The sequence below is a fragment of the Topomyia yanbarensis genome, chromosome 2 (genome assembly GCF_030247195.1).
Source record: "Topomyia yanbarensis strain Yona2022 chromosome 2, ASM3024719v1, whole genome shotgun sequence".
NCBI classification, from domain to species: Eukaryota; Metazoa; Arthropoda; class Insecta; order Diptera; family Culicidae; genus Topomyia; species Topomyia yanbarensis.
This window is the reverse complement of record NC_080671.1, coordinates 118560812-118584341: the sequence shown is the minus strand read 5'-3', so window position 1 is coordinate 118584341 and position 23530 is coordinate 118560812. Positions and strand designations below refer to the sequence as shown.

The window sequence follows — 23530 nt, the reverse complement described above, 5'->3', positions numbered from 1 at the left end:
GCAGCGACTTGGTAAAGAGTGAGCCACGAAGAAAACCAGTCTTCCCAAGTGAACATCGAACACCATGTTCGCTATAGTTCTGTGTTCATCTTATTCCCACATTTCGTGTGCAAACTTGAACGCGCTAATGCGTACTAAAACACGCGCACGTGTTCATCTGCACATCCGAACCCCATGTACGTACGCGGTGTTCGTACACACAGGATCTTGCCACTAGTTTTCTCTTTCTCTCACTCATCATCACTAGCGTAGACGCATTCTGTTTTGTGCATGCCTTTCTTGTGTATGCACACGGTGTACGTACACGGTGTTTAAACCTAAGTTTTCACATCGTTCGCTTGGGTTCTGTGTTCGATGCAAACCTGTACACAAAGGCAAATTATGTTTGAGGTTGAACGCGTGCACGAAATTTTGTACACGGGTGCAAACTTGTCGATGTTCATGGGAAGACTGAAGAAAACCGACGGAAGATGGGGTTACTGAATCGAGTGTTCACCCATAAATTAGGTAGCGACACCACCCAGAATGACCCCACATCTTGGGAAGTCGTACTTAACGAAGGCGAGGAAAACGATCGATGAGCTCTATGAGTTCGTGAAGGACAATTGAACAATGTGCACACCAAGGTGAAGCAGCTAGCGACGAATATTAAATCGGCCCTTAATAGCTTCTGAACGCTGACCGAAGGCACTTTTGGTGATAGCTGAATCAGCCGAAAAAGCTCTGATGGAAGCCGCAGAACACGCGACGACACAGACTTAGTCACCGCAATTAGGGTTGTGGTACCGGTAATACCGGTACCGAAAATCCCGGGAATACCGACCCATTTTTAGTACCGTAATACCGGTACTGAACAAAAGCCAGTACCGGTATTTTCGGTACCATACAATTTTTTATTGAAATATGTGGACTCTCTAGGGAGACCTGTTTCAAAATATCGGTCGGCAAGATGACTTTTAATTATATTAATTACCTTCTAGATAAATCGTTGAGCTAACACCTTTCTGGGGGAATGAGGTGGGGCATTTATCATAATAATTCTAAAAGTTAAACATAACTAGCTCGCGTTGTACTGAACGGTATGTTTAAATTTCTGCACTATTTTGTCGAAATTAAATTTTAACAATCTTGTACTAAATTTCAAAATACTCACATATAGCGTAAGAGACGTAAAAATTTGCTATGATTTTTTTTTTTATTAGCGACATTCTGATTGGTTTCCATTATTCATTAGGTGGCGCGTTATAAGACTATGGTCTAAGTCATGTCTGTATTTGGTTTGTTCTTAAACCTTTATCTATAAAAGAACTAACAGCTATTTAGTAGCTAACAATTTTAGAGTTAATGAACTGTTTAAAATTGGACGATTTGTAATTATTGGTGATGGAAAAATTCTGCAAAACTCCATAGTTTACAGGAAAGCAAGGAGCGTTGGTATGCATTAGAGAATAGTAGGCAAACGACATAAAGGTCGAAACCAATCTACAGAAAAGCAAGAGGGGAAATGCGAGCAACCTGTTCGGATTTACTGGTATTCTCGCTTTGATTTACTGTTGATAATAGGGTTTCTTACATTTACCATCTGTTGAAGTCGACGAAAGTCGCACCGCTTAGCAGTTATTGATTTCAAAGTGGCCTAGATTTCGAAATAAAAAAAGGTGCCGCATACAAAAAATATCTTCTGCTGAAATGGGTCTTGCAAGTCAATTAAAAGCAACAACCATGTTTTTTGATCAGCACAAATCAATCATCTGAAAATAAGGTCATCAGTTTGCGCATTCAACTTCACTTTGAAGCTTTTTTCGATTTTTTTTTTTAAATATTCGAGTACCGGTACTTTACCGGTACTACCGGTACTGAGGGCTTCAGTACCGTAGTACCGGTTCTCGCCAAAAAGGGTTGGTACTGCGAACCCTAACCGCAATATACGCTCGGAGAAAAAAATGGTGGACAAGCTGGTTGAGCAATATGATCCGAAATAGCAGAAGAGCAAGCTAGAGGGCACCAGCGACCAGAGAAACGTTGGGAAAGATTGTAGCTGGTGCATCTTGAGAAGCCAGCAGACGAAGCGGAACCCGATCAGAAGAGCATAACAAAACAATAACACTATTATAACTATGGTTGATATTTATAACAACTGGAGTTATATTCAGATAACTGAATTGAAGGTGGATTGCGGACAGTTTCCTATACTATCAATATTATAACATAATCTATTATGAGACCAGCAATTTATGAATTGATCGTTTGTTACTAGGTCACTGTCATTAAATGATTATATATAACTAACCAGCCGGATTTATAACAGGTTCTGTTTCAAAATATTTTTGCAATAAATAACTCCAGGTGTTATAAATCAGTTATGCCCTTCTGATCGAGAAGGAGCAGAAATGAAAAGGAAGAAAAGAAGAAGGAACAAGAGAAGAAAGAGAAACGAGAGCTTCCTCGGGAGAGGTACAATGACGGTGTAGTGATCATCAAAACGAACGATAAGATGTCCTACGCCGCTCTTCTCAAGAAAGTAAGAGAGAACCCACCCAGAGCTAAAGAAGTAGGGAGAGAACTTTGTTAAAACGAGGCGCACTCAGAAAGGTGAGAGACGCAGAATTTCGTACAAAGAGTCACCTTGAAGAGCCACTTTTTTGTGCCTTCCCTCACTGGAAAACAGGGAGGAAGGAGAATAAAACTAGAACTCAGATGAAGTTTGATCGGAAGAACGTTTATAATGTTTTTCTGTTGCCTTCCCTATTTCCGTGTGAGTGGGACCAAGATGCACACTAAAGAACCTCTTTATTTCTACTCTTTTATGTGTGCAGCCATGGAGTAGGTTGCACACATGAGAGCAACACACATCGAAGTGAAGAGGTTTATCGTAAAAGAAAAAAGCGGTGGATTGCGTGGAAAGTGCAAACAGTGTTTTTATTCTTCTCTATACTTGCTCTGAGGTGATTTCCATTCCTGGACAAGATAACAACCGTAGAAGATCTGAGGGTTGCACTGATCGAGCAATGCAAACAAGATGTCCTGGTAACTATCCGGATAAGGAAGTCGTATAAAGGCACTCAAACAGTGGCATTTTGACTACCGGTGGTTGTTGCCAATAAGCTGGCGGAGACCGGTAAGATCAAAATCGGATGGTCGGTGTGCTCGCTGAGAGTTACCAGTTACCGCTGAGAGTTACCAAGCAGATGAAGCGATGTTTCAGGCGCTTGGACCTCGGAATTCAGGCGAGGAACTGCAATGGCCTGGACAGGTCTGCACTGTGTAGAAAATGCGGAGCAAACGGGCTCGTTACTAGACACTGCACAAAGCAACCAAGGTGCATGGTTTACAAATCGGAGGACGGAAACGATTACACGACAGGTTGCCTCAAATGCCCTACATACAAAAAGGCGAAGGCAGGCCAATGACGATGGAGATAACCCAGCTTAATCTCAATCATTGCAACATTGTAGAGCAACTGTTGGGGTAATCGACAACAGGAACGAAGTACGAGGTTGGAATTATTGCAGAGCCGTATCGTGTTCCGCCTGGAAAACGGTAACTGGGGTGGTGGATATTGCAGGAATGGCAGAAATCCAAGAGATGAGCGGTTTCCTGTCCAAGAGGTGGTGGATAGCACACACGAAGGCTTGATCGTCAGGGTCAACGGCGTATTCGTATGTAGCTGTTATGATCCTCAACGATAGACACCAGAGCAGTACAATCGGATACTGGACGCACTAACCGACTCATCAGTCGGGCGAATGCCGGTTGTTATAGGAGGATACTTTAACGCTTGGACCGTGGAGTGGAGTAGCAGGCTGACCAACGCAAGAGGTTACAGCTTGTTGGAAGCCCTGGCGAAGCTAGATGTAAGGCTATGCAACGAAGACTTTGCCAGAACATTCCGTAAAACGGTCGGGAATCCATCATCGACATCACATAAGTTTTTCGCTGATGGTTTACATGAATTGGCGAGTTGGTGTGCAGTACACTTGTAGTGGCCACCAAGCGATCCACTACATCGTTGGTCCGAGGTATTGCATTATAACTCGGAGAGTGAGGACTGGCGAAGCGGGATGCTACAATTGCTCCGAATATGGCCACAAAGCACAGGCCTGCTCCAAGCCAGTATGTTGCCCAAAATGGGCGGAAGGCCACAAAGCCAAAGACTGCGAAGCCGCTAACGCGAAGGGTGTGAACTGTGTTAGAATGAATGCAGCAGCACAGTCTGCCACCGAGAAAATGAACAAGAATCACGCTGCGTGGAGTTTGGATTGCCCGCTTTATTCAAGGCGCCTGAAGCTGGCTAGATCGAGGATTGATTACTCGTAGCAATTACCTGTAATAATGGAGCTGTCCGGAAAGGAAACCAGTGCCTACCCTGGTTCGCCAGGTAAAAAATTCGAGAGTATATGCCTTCACGAAGCTAGGATTGATACTGCAATCACATTGAGAGAAACCTCGCAATTGCAGACGTTGCAGTTCACGCACGCCAACCTACCTGGGCCTCAAACTACAAGCTCGGGAAATCATTTGGAAACTAGTGCCAACCCTGGTTCGTCAGGTAAAAATATAGAGCGTATATGTCTTCCCGAAGCTAGGTCTGATGCTACACACACGTTGAAAGAGTTTACCCATTTGCAGACCCAATCTACCACTGTTTCACATGATCACCTCAACGTTATCTGGCTTTATTACCAGAACGTACGTGGCTTACGAACCAAAATTGATGCTGCTTTTCTTGCTGTACGCGATTGCAATTTCGATGTCATTATTATGACCGAAACTGGTCTTGATGATCGGATCGAGTCTCTTCAACTTTTCGGCAGTTCCTATAATGAATTCCGCTGCGATAGGAACAAAACCAACAGTACGAAATCCACCTTCGGAGGAGTTCTGATCGCTGTTGCACAACAACATTCTAGTTCACGTGTGAACATTACCCACGGGACTAATTTGGAACAAGTCTGCGTAACGGCATTCATCAATGGACGTAAGCTTTTTCTTTGTGCAATATATATTCCTCCAGACAACAGTAGAGATGTCTGTATGATTGAGTCACACATTGCATCAGTGCGTGAGCTTTGTGACAAGGGATCAATTGAGGACACTGTCTTGGTTTGCGGAGATTACAATCAACCACGCTTGAGTTGGTTATCGCATGACAACGTAATCCAAGTTAAAAATGCTGCCCAGTTACCGCCAACGAGCTCCGCCTTAATTGAGGGAATGGATTTTTTAAATCTTAACCAGTTTAATGTAAATGCCAATCAAATCGGACGGGTCCTTGACTTAGTTTTCTGCTCGATGGACCACAACATTTCGGTCGAGAAGTCAGTATCCCCCCTTCTACCCGTCGACACGCACCACCCTCCGCTAGTTATCACGATGCAATCGCCTAGTTGTCCGGTTATGCCGGTAGTTGTTCCAGCTAGCCAACAGTTGAATTATCGCAGGATTCATTTTTCCGAGCTGTGTGATTATTTGCTCCATCTGGATTGACCAACGCATCTAGGAAACAGCGATGCAGATGCAATGACTATAAACTTCTGCCGAGTAATTCAGGACTGGTTGCAGAATAATCTCCCGGTAAAACGACAGCCTGTTTCCCCGGCGTGGAGTACATCGACGCTGCGATCCCTTCGCCGAAAACGAAATGCATGCCAACGCAAACTTCGTCGCAAACGATCGCCGGCTACAAGTCACGACTTTCACGTTGCCAGTGAAGCATACCGGAATCTCAACGCTGTTCTGTATAGATCGTATGTACAACGAGTTCAAGTAGGCTTACGAAGTAATCCTAAAGGATTTTGGAACTTTGTGAATCCTAAACAGAAAAATCACAGCGTTCCTTCCAATGTGTACCTCGATGGAAAGGCAGCGTCGTGCACTGCAACAGCCTGTGAATTGTTTGCCAATCATTTCGCCTCCGTCTTGCTCCCTGTTCAGCGTCTGATCAGGAAATCGCATTAGGAACTGTTCCGCAAGATATCGCTGATTTAAGTACCTTTTTGGTTTCACCCGACATGGTAATAGCAGCTGCAAAAAAGCTAAAAAGTTCTTTCTCCCCTGGACCGGATGGGATTCCAGCTGCTGTATACTGTCGCTGTGCCGTCGCTTTGGCTGAACCTTTGTCTCGCATCTTCAACCAATCATTTGACCAGGCTAAGTTCCCCGACGTTTGGAAGCAATCCTACATGTTCCCGGTGTTCAAAGCCGGAGATAAACGAAATATCAAGTAGTACCGCGGAATAACGAATCTTTCAGCTGGATCTAAGTTGTTTGAAATTGTTGTCAATAAATTCATCCTCAGCCGTACAGGAAGTTTCATCTCCCCAGACCAACATGGCTTCATGCCCGGGCGATCCGTTTTAACAAACCTGCTCGAATTTACGTCAACTTGCATCAATTGCATGGAGAAGAAAACACAAGTGGACACTATATACACAGATTTGAAAGTAGCTTTTGACCGAATCGACCATGAAATTCTTCTCAAGAAGTTGTACAAGTTAGGAGCGTCCGACAAGCTTACATCGTGGCTACGCTCCTATCTTACGCACAGAACGTTTTGTGTGAAATTGGACTCTTCTATATCGGCTCCGTTTACCAATAGATCAGGTATACCGCAAGGCAGTAATCTGGGCCCACTACTTTTCTCACTGTTTTTTAATGATGTAGCAGTAGTGTTAGGTTCCGGGTGCAAACTCATATTTGCTGACGACCTTAAGCTGTACTTAGTCATCCAGTCAGTCGAGGACTGCCGCCAGCTGCAAGCACTTTTGGATCGCTTTGTGAAGTGGTGTCGAATGAATCAGCTTACCGTAAATATTGCCAAATGCTCCGTGATGACGTTCCATAGGAAGAACGATCCGTTAATCTTCGATTACAGTATCGACGGGGTTGCGCTACAAAGAGTCAAAGAAGTCTGTGACCTGGGTGTAATTCTTGACCACAAACTGTCCTTCAATTCTCATATGACCAACATAATTGCGAAAGCAAATCGGAAGTTGGGATTTATTTCGAAGATTTCACGGGATTTTACGGATCCTTACTGTCTAAAATCCCTATACTGCGCATTGGTTAGACCAATCCTCGAGTTCGTCTCACCGGTTTGGAATCCGCATCATCTAACTTGGTGTTTAAAATTGGAAAGAGTTCAGAAAAGCTAGCTTTGCTCTTAGGAATTTGCCTTGGCGGGACCCGCAAAATTTACCACCGTATCGTGACCGTTGCCAGCTGCTCAATTTGGAGACTTTAGAATGTCGTCGTAGTATCCAGCAAGCTACTACCTTGGTGAAAATCTTAAATGGAGAATGTGATGCGCCTGAACTGCTGTCCCGCTCAGATTTCCGAGTAACGAGGAGAACACGAGATACATCATTATTATTGCCGAGGTTCCATCGGACATCTTTTGGATTCCACGAGCCACTGTCTTCAATGATTCGAACCTTTTCTCGTGCTGACGCTGCCTTTGAGTTTGGTGACTTCTCGAAAATATTTGCAAGCAATTTAAGAAGATTGCGTTTACTGTGATTATTATGTGTATTAGTAATAAGAAACCTGACATGTAATTTTACTTGACTTTATATTTTAACCTTACGAAAAGATAGTGGTTTTTACGTCCATTTGAGGGTGGTGCCTGGTAGGAGGAGGCCAACTCAAACGGACTTTTTCCCACTAGAATCATTTAGACTATAATGTCCGATGATACATAAATAAATAAATAAATAAATAAATAAATAAATAAATAAATAAATAAATAAATAAATAAATAAATAAATAAATAAATAAATAAATAAATAAATAAATAAATAAATAAATAAATAAATAAATAAATAAATAAATAAATAAATAAATAAATAAATAAATAAATAAATAAATAAATAAATAAATAAATAAATAAATAAATGACTTTGACAAGAACATTTTGATGGAAGCACTTTCTGTTGGCAGCCTCACTCCAATCACAGTGGTCGGAAACGTCAAAAACGTGAACTTAATTCACTAGAGGCCAAACCATCGAATATATTCACAGGGTGTCTTTGGAGGAATTGTTCGTATAAATATTCCCCACAATCTGATAACAATGGAAATTAGGCATGGCTTACTATGATCGAACTAAAAAAATTAACTTTTTATACTGACGAGATAGAAAGTTGGTGTCTTCGACAAAGTTTTAGAAATGCTCATAGTGAAGAATTTTGTTGAAGAACTTGAGCTTGTAGGAGTAAAGGTTATCGATTTATAAGACGTTTTCTATGACAACCCCCTTAAATCTAGTTTTTTAATATAACTTTTTTCATTATGACTTTTCGTGCAAACTATGTATAACACAAATATGTTTTTACATACAGTCTTCGACAATATTATGTAGTTTTGATACCTATCAAAACTACATAATATTGTCGAAGACTGTATGTAAAAATACTCATTTGTTTCAAAGTTATTGAAGATTTTTATATTTTTTTACACCAACTTCAACTACGTATAAGAAAGAAAGGTGCAAACCAAAATGCAGGAACAGGCACTTTTTTAACTCTCTAAACTATGCACAATAAAGCTAAGAAGGTTTGGTGCGTGGCACTCTAGAACCCTATGAATAGGGTAAGCTTACTTTATCATGTTTTTTGACTTTTTCCATACAAAAAACAGCAAATTTTTTTTTTTTTGATTTTTGCCGTAAAATTTAATAAATAATGGTATGACATTCTTTTGTAAGCATTAAATTCATTATGACATGTCTATTTGAGTATATATTAGGTTGGAATCTCCAATGATATTAAAAACTTTATATTTTTGCTCCTACGTTTATAAAATCTGAAATATTCAGGTATAAGTGAAAATAATACTTGTAATTGAACATTAAACCAAGAATTTCAAAAATTGGGGCAAAAAAACTAAAAAAAAATTTTTTTGCTGATTTTTGTATGGAAAAAGTCAAAAAACATGATAAAGTAAGCTTACCCTATTCATAGGGTTCTAGAGTGCCACGCACCAAACCTTCTTAGCTTTATTGTGCATAGCTTAAAGAAGTAAAAAAGTGCCTGTTCGTGTATTTTGGTTTGCACCTTTCTTTCTTATACGTAGTTGAAGTTGGTGTAAAAAAATGTAAAAATCTTCAATAACTTTGAAACAAATGAATATTTTTACAAACAGTCTTCTCCAATACTATGTAGTTTTGTTACTTACACATTTGTCTAGAACATAGTTCGCACGAAAAGACACAATGAAAAAAGTTATATTAAGAAAACTAGATTTAAGGGGGTTGTCATAGAAAACGCCTTCTAAATCGATAACCTTTACTCCTACAAGCTCAAGTTCTTCAAAAAAATTCTTCACTATGAGCATTCCTAAAACTTTGTTGAAGACACCAACTTTCTATCTCATCAGTATAAAAAGTTATTTTTTTTAGTTCGATCATAGTAAGCCATGCCTAATTTCAATTGTTTTCAGATTGTGGGGAATATTCATACGAACAATTCCTCCAAAGACACTCTGTGAATATATTAGATGGTTTGGCCTCTAGTGAATTAAGTTCACGTTTTTGGCGTTTCCGACCACTGTGCAATGCCAAATGCTGTTGAGCTGTTTGAAACAGTAGCGAGGAAACGTGATGCAAGAATGCCGACGAAAATAGAGCCTAGAAAATGCCGGCGTCCCATGCACTGGCGGATCTTAAGGTTCAGTATCCTACGGGCTGCTTGCCTAAAAGCCAAAGGATGCGTTCAGAGAGCAAGATGTGACGCAGTCAGAGAAGAGTATAAGATAGAATTTTAGGCGGTCAGGGCCGCTTTTAAACTCGAGATATTGCTGAGCAAGTCCACTTGCTACAATGAACAGTATACAGAAGTAGAGTGCTTACTGGATACTCTTAGTAATCATCTGGAAAGGGTCATCCCCAACAAGCCGACGAACTCTCGACGGTTGATGTCATCCACAGTTATCGCGGGCGCGGAGAAAGCAATGAATCAAAAGAGAAGGGGTAATTGCTACTGCGCTGTGGTACCGGTAGACGTGAAGAACGCGTTCAACAGTGCCAGCTGGGTGGCGATTGCAGTAACCCTGCATAGAATGCGGGTTCCCAACTGTTTGTGCAAGATTCTGAAAGGGTACTTACAGAACGGAGTGCTGGTCTACGAAACGAACATGGGGAATAGGTCGATTTGGGTTACGGCGGGAGTACTTCAGGGCTCCATACTTGGCCGAACGCTCATATACAACGGAGTGTTAACACTGGATCTGCCCAGAGGAGTTGAGATCGTCGGCTTCGCAGATGAGGTTGTCCTGATGATAACCGGCAAATCTTTTGCGGAAGTGGTGATGTCGACGGCAGAGACGGTAGACATCGTGGAATTCGAGATGGCTGACGTCAAGTTGCCGCTAGCTCATCACAAGACGTAGGTAGTGCTTGTTAGCAACAGTAAAAAATCTCACATTGGAGGAGCAAGATGCAGCACGAGACGTCTTCTGGCGGGTGTCTCATCTTCAATACTGCGGTATGGCTTACCGGCCTAGGCTGCTGTGCTGAACTCAAAGCGGAACCGGACGAAGATGACATGAACGTTTCGTCTAATAGTGTTTTGTACGCGCCAGAGACAAGAACAACTGTTAGACGAAACCGATATCGTCGGAGGAGGCAAGGAATACTTCCAGAAGTACCTGCTTTGGTTTGGACATGCTTCGTTACCCCTTTACCCGGAGTGTGTGAACGTGCAAGAAACACCGGAAGTAGTTGTCTTTGAATGCCCTAGATTCAAAGAAGTTCGAAGGGGTGTGCCTGGTGTAGCAGTTGACAATATCGTAGAAGAGATGTGCCACGACGAGCATATCTGGGATGCTGTCAACAGAGTGGTTAAGAGTATAATCCGAGCTGCAGAGAAAGTGGTGAAGGGACCAACAAAATAGCGCCATCGGCTAGAAAGCCGTCGTGAAATCACAAATCGGTTTCGGGAAAAATTCCATCACCAGGGGTTCCATTGAATCGGACGTCAGGCTTCACCGGAACCGCCGAACCAACCTCGACAGTCTACCGGCTAGCTTGTGAGTAGGTTAGATCCACCGCCGGGGATTAGCACGAGTAGACCGCGTTGAATAGCTAGCAGTGGTACTTTGGGGCGCCAGTAAACTACCTTGAATCGCTCGACAGACCTCTGCACCTATTGGCTGCTCCGTTGAGTAGGTTAGGGCAACCGCCAGGAACTAGATCGACTAGATCAGGACGAAGCGGGGAGCTAAATGTATCGAGAGAAATGTACCGCCTGCGAATTTACAGTAGGGTAGATTCACCACCGAGGACTATCCGACCATATCGTGACAAAAATGGAAGCCAATTGGCCCACGAAACAGACATCGGTACCGAGAGAAATTCCGCTATCGGGGAATTCTCAGCCAGATAGTTCAACACCGGATAATATCTGAATAGATCTCGATAAAACTGGGAGGTAAATAGCTCAAAGAAGCGGGTATCGGTTTCGGGAGAAATTCCTCCGTCGGGGAACTCTCAGGGTCAGTTCGGTCAGTTACGGAACCAGGAGCTAAACGGCTCATTTAAATCAGCATATAAGCAGCTCACTGGGAAGGAAACTTAATGTGAACGTAATGGATAGAGACAAGAAGCAGGGGAAGAGTCGAGAGTTAAATCAAAGCTCAAAGGTAGAACCATTTCATGGACCAAGTGAGGCTCCGAGATAGAAGAGAAGAAGGGTACGAAGAGAGCACAATGAGCCTCCCACGAAGTAACACATTGATGTAGTTCCGTGGGAAGGAAGGGCGAAAAAATAGTAGGGAGCGTTTTTAGTGGTTAGGCACAGAAGTGAGTTGTGAGCCCCACACAGTTCACTATGGTCCCAAAGCCGTATTTAGGAAGACAAAATTGTTTGCACCCAAACCGGTGGTTTTAGAGATATGGTGTCTGGCAAACTTTTTCAGTACCGATTTTTTTTAATAAGTAAAATTAGGGTGGTTCTTGGGATCAGGGCGTTCAAAGCTAGCGATTCATGCTTCAATGAAAGAGCGTCTTTCCGAGCTAGTTTTGGGTGTAGCTTCCGGTAGCAGAATGTACACTATCGCCAAACTACATCTATAATTTCCGATCTACCTTTCTCTAACTCGTTACGATTAAATTGCAGGGACGAAATTGGCGAGGAAAACTCCAAGTGGAACAAATTTGTCGATTCGATCCGCTCGAAGCTGACGGTAAAACAGGTGGTCGACGGAGTCCGGGCCGGCGGTTCGCTATCGTTCGACTATCTTCTGCTTATCGTTACGGCCGAGTAAGTACCTGTCCCATTATGCGTTGGTTCTGTTCCATTAGGTTTCCGAACAGGACGGACGGCACCTCCTTGCTTGTCCCGGTTGTGCGCCGTTCCGGGACCGTGAAATTGCTTTAATTGATTTTCGTCTTTCTCGTCATCATGTCGCCGGAAAACGGTATGATGGAACTTGCAGTTCACTGGCCGCCCTCGGACTGGTGGAGAACAACGCTCCGAACATCACTGCTGCCATGCTGGTGTCACCGCTGATGGGTCCGGTTATGTCAATTACCTTTGGAGCGATTATCGCCGACCGGGAGCTGGTGGTAAGTAGCACGCTGCTCAGATTGTCAAGTAAAAATAGCTTGACTAAATGTGCTCACGCTTAGTTTATCATGCAGTCACCTACGACTTTTGCGTTGACATTATCGGTACCATCTTATTCAACAGAAGGGAAAAACATCCTACAATTGCTTAAAAATAGTTAGGTGAAATCCATCAGATTTGGATGTTTTGGATTGATTTAGTTATTGCTACAGTTTCAAACTTTAATTAACCAAGCATTAATTAAGAATAATAATTTGGAATGTTTTGGTCCTACTCTAAGCTCAAGTCTGTTATCTGTGACATTTAATCAACGCTGAGTTCTTGATTTTACAGGGAGAGCTGTTTCCAGTAAGGACCGAACAATTTACAACTTGTCGGAATCAACTGGGATTACTGGATGCTGTGTAGGGAAAAGTTCTCTGCGTCGAATTGAAAGGGGAAGGGTTTTCCAACTGGAACTATTCGCTGAGCAGTTGATTGAAACGCGTAACTTTTCGAACTCCATTCGCATTTTGCGCAATTGAATGCGAGCGTAATGTCGCTAGAGCACGGGGATAGAAGTTGCTGTGCCGCAGCTGCTAAATTAAAATTAAAACCTCTTCGCTTGTTTGAATCCATTCGAACGCAACAGATTGAAAACTGGGGAGGTCCTTACAGCAGCCGATAATAATTGATTCTTGTTCAGTTGTGATTCTGAGGATATGGACCTCGTGCATTGTGTTATGACGAGTGGTATTTATGACCATGACCATTGTTGTTTAAATACTCAGCCAATTCAAGAATATGTTGATTACTTCAAGTTCATAATAACGATAAATGCAAAAAAGCTGGGTGGGTAATGTCTGTGGCATAACCGGAGCATCGTGACTACACTTCGGAAATGTTGTTTCAAATCTAATGATATTTAACAGCATCATTATATTTGAAAAACCTGTTTTAATCCACCTAGAGGTGCAATTGTGCCTTTCTCATTTCTCCAAACTATGATTTAATAGCTGGTTCGTACAATATAACATTATGGAAATGTCTTTCATTCTTATTACACTTGGTAAGTATATATAAGAGCACCTTTTTGCATTCATCGCGGTATCGGTTTCAATCGGAGTTTTCTATGTGATCGCACTCCACAACCCGTAACTCCGGAGCCGGAAGTCGGATGGAGATGGAATTTAATATCAGTTTCCGGGGACGCAACACTTTTCATTTGAGACTAAGTTGATCAAATTGGTCTAGCCATTTTCGAGAAACCAATATAACCGTTATTCTGAATTTGGATGCTTCCGGATCCGTCGATGGTGGCCAGTGTGGCCAAAGAGACTTTGAATGACTGTTGGTGACCTAGATCTACAAATTCAACAGTTGTGTTTACATTTTGGAAAAAAATTTACCTTTCTACATTCATCGCAGAATTCGTTAGAATCGGGATTTGCTGCGTGATCGTACGTATCACCCTGTAATTCAGGAACCAGAACTCGGATCCACACAAAATTCAACAGCAGCTGATGCACCTTTCATTTAAAATCAAGTTTGTCAAAATCGGTTCAGAAAATTCTGAGAAACCGATGTGGACAAATCAACAAATTTTGGTTTGTAACCATACTCTTCAACTCGTAATCCGGAACAAGATGTCGGTTGAAAATGAAAGTCAATAGCAACCTATGGGAATATTATACCTTTCATTTGAATCTTAGTTTGTAAAAATCGGTTCAGCCATCTCCGAGAAACCGATGTGGACATTTTGTTAACAAATCCGCACATACATACATACATACATACATACATACATACATACATACATACATACATACATACATACATACATACATACATACATACATACATACATACATACATACATACATACATACATACATACATACATACATACATACATACATACATACATACATACATACATACATACATACATACATACATACATACATACATACATACATACATACATACATACATACATACATACATACATACATACATACATACATACATACATACATACATACATACATACATACACACATACATACATACACATATACATACACACAGATATTTTGCGATCTCGGCGAACTGAGTCGAATGTTATATGAGACTCGGGCCTCCGGGCCTCGGTTAGAAAGTCGGTTTTTGGAGCAATTGCATAACCTTTCTATATGAGAAAGCCAAACGAATAATATTTAATTAGCTTAATCAGCATGAGTTTATTGTTATCTTCATGTGATTATATTTTGAAATGTTGGTGGAATGGGTTTGAAAGTGGAGGGTATGGGGGGTTAGTAGAGTGGGAGTGGAGGATGCGTCAGAAATCCTTCATCTTATTTCGGTATACGGGGTGGAAGAAGGAAATGCGGGCGTGAGGGTGGTCCAAGGGGTGGGGAGTGATGAAGGAGGGAGGTGTAAGGGTAAGGCGGGGGGAGGGGCGGCGACGCAATACTAACTGCATATTTTGCCTTCCATTTGAGACTTGGTTTGAGAAAATCGGTTCAGTCATCACCGAAGAACCGATGTGACTTTAATTGTGGAATATGTCCGGAATTCCGGACTTCCGGAATCGTCGATAGTGGACAATATATTTAAAGAATGTTTGATTGGCAATCAGTGATCTAGATCTGCGATTAGAAGTAATTTGGTGACCATTTCAATAGTTTTTAGCCTCTGAGGGATTATGATTGTACCGATTTATATGAGAAATTCCAGTGTATCCTTACTAACACCCCTGTAACTCCGGAAGCAAGAGTCAGAACCGAATGAAATTCAACAGCAGTCAATGGCATTACTGTATCTTTCATTTGAAATCAAGTTTGTAAAAATCGGTAGAGAATTCGTTGTGGAATGGGTGTGATATTAGCTTAGGAACTTGGCGGGTACCCCGCGGTCGTCATGAACCGTAATAGGTGGCCAATGTGGTCAAAGCTGCTTTGATTGATCATTAATGATCCAGACCCGCAAACTAGAGTAATTTTACATCAATTTTAATATGTTTTACATCATTTGAACATCATGGTGGTACCAGTTTATATGGGAATTTGCTGTGTGACCGCACTCTTCAACCCGTAACTCCGGAATCGGAAGTCGGATCAACTAAAAGTTCAATAGCAGCTTATGGGAGCGTTATACCTTTCAGATGAAAAAACTGCAGCGTGGTGAGACATTTTTTCCCGCTGATGCGGTGCGGGAAATGAGCTTTTACCGAGCGGTATTACCGCAACTGCACTTAAAAAAAAATTGATAAAGTCTGCAGTTAAATTAACAACTAATATTTTTCAGTTAGGAGTATTTTATAACTTTTTGAAAGCTTTTGAAGTTAGTTATCCCCTATTTGCGGCATTTTATTAATAAAAATTGAAAAAGTTGATTTTTTTCGTATATGTTACATTCTGAGGAGTCCGTCAAAGTTAGTTTTAGTGTAAATAAGAATAACATTTTATTATATATGGTTATACAAAATAAATGAATAATTTTTCAACACGATTTTTAAAGATACATGACCTTTACCGCATAACCGCGCGGTGCGGTAAATGCAGTGCGGTTGCAGTAAGCGATGCGGTTTTATTATTTTTTTGCGGTTGCGGTGCGGACTATCCATTTACCGCCCACATCCGAACCGCGACGAACCCTACCTAGCCCTATGAATAAATTAACTAATCCTAGAATAAGAAATGCACTGTAAAATAATTACCATAAGATTCGAACGCCAAACCCACTGTGCGAACATAAAGCAGAAATGAATTCTGGAATCACATAACAGTTGTCGAACGTCTATAGTATAACACATATAGACACATGTAAACAAAAGCATACAATGAAATAGATAAACCAGGCTTCTGCGACCATTTTGTCCTAGCCAACATCTGCCTTTGTTAAAATCAAAGCAACCCAATGCTGTTGCATGGGCGACATGGGCCTACACTGAGAAACAAAAATGTGCATAGTTAGCATACTTTCTATTCCCGTCTCTTTTCTTCTGCTGTGATTTTTATGCATTTTCATGCACTTCTAGTAAGCATTCAATGAGTGGATAGACCGAATATGTCATATGCAGAACATTTACAGTAGAATAAACGAGAGGTAGATAGAAAAGTATGCCATCGATGCATAAATAAAATTCCGCGTGTGTAAGCGGCTAGGCCCATCATGTGTTTACTACTGTCAAAGTCTGTATATCTCCTATAACGGATGACAGGAGAGACACCCCTGAGATAACACAATCAGTGGTGTCGGTCAAAAAACTCAATCCGAGTTCTTTTTTTCGCCAAATCCCAATACCCTGCAAAACCGTTCAAGTTGCGCGCGAGAGCGAAAAGAACAGTGGTTGCAGAAGAAAGTCCTGATCAGACAGGTGAAAACAAACGGTGAGCGGTTTCGAAAGATCCAAAAGTGAGAAGAGTTGTGAAGTGCGTGAATATAAATTTGGTTCTTTGAGCACGGTGCACAGAAGAGTAACTAGAACAAATTCTCGACCAATAACCAATTTTTTTTTCGATTTTTTATTTAGTTATATTTTTTTAGATACCTAAAAGCATACTGCATATTGTGGCAAAATAAACAATATGCCAAAAATTGCTAAAGAATTTTTGCATGGATGCAAAATGGTGATATTTTAAAGGTTTTTAATCATTTTTTATTATATATCCAGCAAAATCGCTTTCAAATGATGATGACTGTATTAAATAAGACAATATTATAACAAACGTAATAGAACACAACTATTTGTATAACCTCCGCTTAAAAATAACCGAAAATAGTAGTGTTGCTGTTTATTGGACCAGCATTAAAAACACCTTTTTACATTTCTTATAAAAGAAATGTATAGAATTCGCTCAAACTTTCAAGATTTTTTCCGAGGCCCGGAGGGCCGAGTCTTATATACCAATCGACTCAGCTCGACGATTTGGGACAATGTCTGTGTGTGTGTGTGTGTCTGTGTGTGTGTGTATGTAACGGACAAATTCTCATTCGTGTTTCTCAGCAATGGCTGAACCGATTTTATCCAAACCAATTTTAACTGAAAGAACTAAAAAACAGTATGAACGCTATTAATTTGTTTTTGATTCTGATGTTTAGTTTCCAAGATATGAATGTTTGAATGCGTAAAAATGGCGTTTTTTGCAGTTATTTTGAATTATCTGCCGAAATTGACAATATAGATTAACAATTTATATATTTTTAGACAGCTTAAACGAATACCTTTCGAACAAGCTATAGATTGTTGAAATCGGACTATTATCAAAAGAGATATTTATAATTAAATGCGGACGAAAGATTTTTATCATTTCCCATTGCCAGAAATATAACCAAAAACATGTAATCTATTATTAACGCTAAAACGGCTTATTTTAGGTCAATAGTATCTTCGGAGAATTTAATGGAGGAAATATGCCCTTTCTTTTGGTATTGTGCTTTTGCTGATTAATCCCCCTATGAGTGAGATATTTTATCAAATTTTCTTGGAAGTGATTATATCGAAATGATGCCTTCTACAAATTTGTAGCTCTTACTCTTGCGAATAATTTTACTGAAGACTTCAAATATCTATTTTGAATACTTTAAAAGTTATGGCTTGTTGTTTGTGGATTACTCTTTGTCGCCTATTTATTGTTGAATATAGTAATAATCCATTTAAATAAGCCAAACATTATTTCGATAAAACGAATTTTGTATTTCATTTTTCTACCTACAACCGCTAGAAATAATCACAGAACACTTCCAAGTTGTCTGGAAGGAACTTGATAACTTATCAGTGCAAAAATGTTCATTTGTGCGAACCTTCTGACTGCAATTTTTCTAACTAATGACCATCGGATCGATCTGAAACATATCGGAAAATGAAAAGCGAAATAAATAACTTCAAGCAACGGCGTAGCCCAGAGAAGGTTTTGGGGTTTAACACCATACAACGCTGGGCCCCCTCCCCACCACACCCAAAAAAAATATTGGATTGAAGTTGAAAATTTATTGATGCAGACTGATTTAATTCAATATTACAATAACAATTATCTGATCCGTAGATTGATAACCTGTTGTTGTAAACATCATGAGGACTTTTGATAAATTGTCGAAATGGGGTCCTGATATGTAACTGATCTTGATTTTACAGTTGTCTAATAGCATCAATATCAAATTCCTGCCTGAAAACATTCCAATAGAAAATTACAGAGTTCTGCAATCAATCATAGTCCTCAGATTTATTTTCAAATTGATCTCGTTTTTGTAGAGATGTACTGTAATAAGGGTCTTTATTAAATAGGAAGAGAAGTTAAAATTGATTTAATGTCTATGAAACATAGAACTGCTCACCAAAAAAATGCATAACTTTCAAAATTTGCTAAAAATGTTCTTGCCTTTCTCATTCACTCTAAAATTCGTCAATCTAATCCCGACCCGGAGGGCCGAGTGTCATATGCCAATCGACTGAGTTCGTCGAGATCGGAAAATGTCTGTGTGTGTATGTATGTGTGTATGTGGAAAAAATGTGACCTCTGTTTCTCAGAGATGGCTGGACCGATTTGCACAAAGTTAGTCTCAAATGAACAACCTTCCCATCGGCTGCTATTGAATTTTTTATTGATTGGACTTCCGGTTCCGGAGTTACGAGTTGAAGAGTGCAATCACACAGCAAATTCCCATATAAACTGAAATGAAAAATTTTCAAAATCAAATTTGTATTTTTGATGCCAAATGACTTTAAAATGCATGAAACATTGAGATGTTTGACAAAAATTGACTTTTTTTGGACTTTGGTACATTTTTGTCTTTCTCATATAGAAAGGTTATGCAATCACTCTAAAAATTGTCAATCATACCGGCCCGGAGGGAGTATGCAGTGAGGGGTTGCTACTTTAAAATTAAAACTAGTTTAACATTTCTTAACAAGTTGAAAATTTTCGGCCGGATCTGGACCTCCCGGACCTTTCTCCATGATCCGCCGCTGGTTTCAAGCGATGTTTCAGTATCACATAGTATCTCAAGATCGTGGCTGTCGATCCATTGTATGTATGTGCAAATCGTACTGAACATGTAATATTCATTTCCACCATTGTATTGAACATAACCAGCCATGGAATCGTTGTCTGGACAAATGAGACAAGCACAATTGCACCACTAGGTGGATTAAGACAGGTTTTTTTTGGGAATGCGTCGAGTTGAGACGAAAACGTAATATGATTAATAACGAGGATAACACTTTCCGAATGCAGAGAGAAATTTATGATAAATAACGATTTCCATTCGATTCTAGCAGGTTCTGATCGATTTTGATGAACATTTGATTTTTGTTGTATGACCAATTATATGTATAGGTCAAATGTTTAAAATCAGTAATTTAAGGTCAAGATAGCATCATTTTGAAACCGCCAACTTCGGAGGTTTAGTATCTTCGATGAGTTTTACAAACGTTAAACAGCGCATCATTTGATAAAATAATTTTGACGGTATATCGTCCAAGAAGTATTTATGGTGATTTTTCTCAGGTTAATATTCATGACTACAATAAAGTCTCAACAAATTCGCTAGACACGAACTCTGCTACTATTTTCTGAAAAATTAATTCTGCATAATTTTAAAACTTCAAAAATTACGGTTTCGGAATTATGCCGTTTGGACAGTATGATCGATTTTCACCAAACCCCCACCAAACCGAATTTCTGGCTACGCCGCCGACTTCAAGTAAGTAGAAACAAAGTCGTTCTACACTCGTTCACAAGAAACTTCTTCGAATGCTGAATATCTATTATAATACATTGAAACCCTGATTTTATCAGCCAAATATGAACATATGTTTGATGGGTTCTAGCATACGAACAAGACTGAATTCGAGTAAATCCTTTCTTGAGCATGTTTTCCTTATCATGAAGATGGAAATATGCAAAAATAAAAAGTTCATCATAATCAGAAATAGTTATCAGACTACATCAAGGGACGGGAAGAATATTTTAACAGCTTCAGTTTATTATAAAGAAAAAAAATTGCCCGATTTAGTCAATGTCCCCATTTTGTCAGCCTAAAATACACCATGAGACTGATAAAAATGGGTCTCTATTGTATGTATTATTCACTGTGTTTCACATTAATAGGTACATTTCATTTTTGGGGATTTTTGCCTTTCTCATATAGAAAGGTTATGCAATCACTCTGAAAAACGTCAACCTAATCCCGGCCCGGAGGGCCAAGTGTCATATCCCATTCGACTCAGTTCGTCGAGATCGGAAAAAGTCTGTATGTGTGTGTATGTGTGTATGTGTGTGTATGTGTGTGTATGTATGTGCGTATGTGTCAAATAATGTCACTCATTTTTCTCAGAGATGGCTGGATCGATTTGCCCAAACTTAGTCTCAAATGAAAGGTGCAACCTTCCCATCGGCTGCTATTGAATTTTGAATCGATCGGAATTCTGGTTCCGGAATTACGGGTTTCAGAGTGCGGCCACACAGAAATTTCTCATAAAAACTATAGGAAAAATTAAAAATAGAATTTTTATTTTTGATGCTAAATGTATTCAAGGTGCATAAAATGTCGAGATTTGATGCAAACACGAAAAAAATTTGACGAAGATTCACTTTTTTGGATTTTGCACATTTTTGCCTTTCTTATATAGAAAGGTTATGCAATCACTCTGAAAAACGTCAACCTAATCCCGGCATAAGGTTTCTGGATTTTAACAGGGGCGTAGTTGATGGTTTACGGAGAGGGGTTACACCCCCCCTCTACTGTTCACACCCCTTCTTTAAAAATTTCCTTAAATCACCCCTCAGACCACCACCTCATACCCCTCCCTTTCAACATCATCATCTTTAAACCACCACTGTATCACAAAGAATACCAATTTAAGCTGGGGAGTCGTTCGTTCATGGGACTTTCGCCCTCCTCACATACCCATCCCCGCATGACAAAATGAGTTAGCAAGCAGATAACATTGATCTAATGCTGATTAGGCTAATGGAGTATGATATTTTTTTGTTTCAAGTGTTTCACCGTCGACACGTAGCTCATCAAGTTCGTGGCTGGCATGCCATTGTGTATAAGTGCAAAGTGTACTAAGAATGTAATGGACATTTCCACAATTATGTTGAACATAAAAAGCCTCCGTGCCATAGTTTAGAGAAATGAGAAAGGCACAATTGCACCGCTAGGTGGATTAAAACAGGTTTTATTGTATCGAAATACAACAATTTTTAGGTAATTTTCAAGGGGTTTTTTATAGACTTCTTCCAAAATTTGGCGAACCTATTCCAATTCGTATACCAATTAATTGGTATACTTAAGGGTTTATATGTTGCAGATAGAGAAAATACTGCAATTTTCACCTTTTTCCTACACAATATTACGAAAGCTTATTAAACAATTTTTCCTAATAAGTTTGTGAAAATTATAAACTATTTGAAATTTTTTAATAGTATAATTTTTTTTATTTAACCGTGATTTTTTAATAAATAGTAATCATCGCTTCACAACGTAGTCTATTTTTCATGGCTAGCGGTGAGCACGATCTCTCGAATTACTGAACTGAAAACTATGGAATAGAAATTAATTTTTAGTATTCTTTACTTTACACGCCGCGCAGATAGCTCTGAATTAGACCCGCTGGTGCCCTAAGACGATTTCGCTAGATTTTCAGAGCACTGTGCACACAGTGCATTAACGCAAGTGACGGAAGGTTATCGAAAAGTTTCGTGAAAATGAAAATTCCAGTAATGATGATGATTTTCCCAAACGGTTCGTTTTCGAGAGGTTTTTATTTGTTCTTTGGCATTAGGATTAGCGATAATAATTCAAATCAAGGATACTACTGGGAAGTCACCTTTAGAAAAAGTCGATGTCGAAGTAAAATTTGGAACTATGCACGCATGCATTTCAGAGATAGTGTGTTATCCGGACCTGCGATTTCATTTCAACCCTTTTTGTGAAAATGGCGATACTTACAAATGTAAACATAAGGCTTTTTTCATACATGCGAATGAGGGCTTTGAAACGCAACCAATTAACCTAAAAATTTTGATTCTACGATATTGCTTTCTTAAACTACAGAAAAAAATACAACGAGCGAAACAGTATTTTTGTTTGTTTATTTAAAGTTTCGCCCTCCACGCTCCATGCAAACAAACAGGGCGATACTTTTTTTGCTAGCAGTTTAGAAGCTAAACTGTTATTTTCGTATTTTTTTAGGATTATCAAGCTGATACCAGCTGTAAATAGTAACAATGATCGCTATTGAAAAAACACGGACGAAATCGGTGGTGTAGAACGGTAGTTATTGTAAAAAAACGTAAGAACGATACTTCAATGCTGATAGGTGGGACCGAAAAAGTAAACAATCGCCAAAGGGGCGATACTATCATTTTGTAAATTTCAATAGCAAAAACAAATTTTAATTTAATAATTTCAAATACTTTATGAAGTTTTGGGTTTCGATCACTGAATCATGCAATCTAGGATATAAAAAACACAATAGTTCTTAAATAGGAAATAAAAATTTGGAAATATTCACTGTTGATTTTCTTTGAATGGTGTCACTGCTAGTATCGCCCTTTTCAAGAAAAAGCGTTGATTTCTTAGTTCTCAGTCGCGTTGGTAATTTAAGTAAAGTATAAACTTCAAATCGATTAAAAAAATGCGATTTTTTTGGCTCAGTACTACATATAACCCCTTTAGGAAAATTCAGTTTTCCCACCACAATTTAGATATTTTATTAACAGAGCATTAACAATAATTCGTAGCTATGCCTATTTTATGGGCCATTTTTTCGCTTCCCATTGATTTAATTTGAGATTTCTAGCACTGATGTTGTCCTATGCTGATTTGAGCGATTCTCTGAGTCCTGCCACTTTCCCATGTAGTATGTGTTATCAAAAACATCGCGAAGCATCAAGTTCTAAATGTTCTCAAACGATATAATATCCAAGAGAGTGATAAGAGTTATAAGAAATGTCTCATCACACTGTTAGGTGGAT

The 23530-nt window shown here is 39.7% G+C and overlaps 2 protein-coding genes across 2 annotated transcripts in view; one reads left to right on the top strand and one right to left on the bottom strand.

Moving 5' to 3' along the window:
- Positions 1-23530, bottom strand: part of LOC131679305 (uncharacterized) — a 615352-nt gene that overhangs the window by 354628 nt on the left and 237194 nt on the right. The gene's annotated exons all lie outside the window — the stretch shown is intronic.
- LOC131679306 (uncharacterized) overlaps positions 1-23530 on the top strand; it is a 172644-nt gene that overhangs the window by 41718 nt on the left and 107396 nt on the right. Inside the window, exons 5-6 of the mRNA XM_058960014.1 lie at positions 12114-12257; positions 12433-12562. Coding sequence (XP_058815997.1) covers positions 12114-12257; positions 12433-12562 — 274 coding nt within the window. The remainder of the gene's footprint in view (positions 1-12113; positions 12258-12432; positions 12563-23530) is intronic.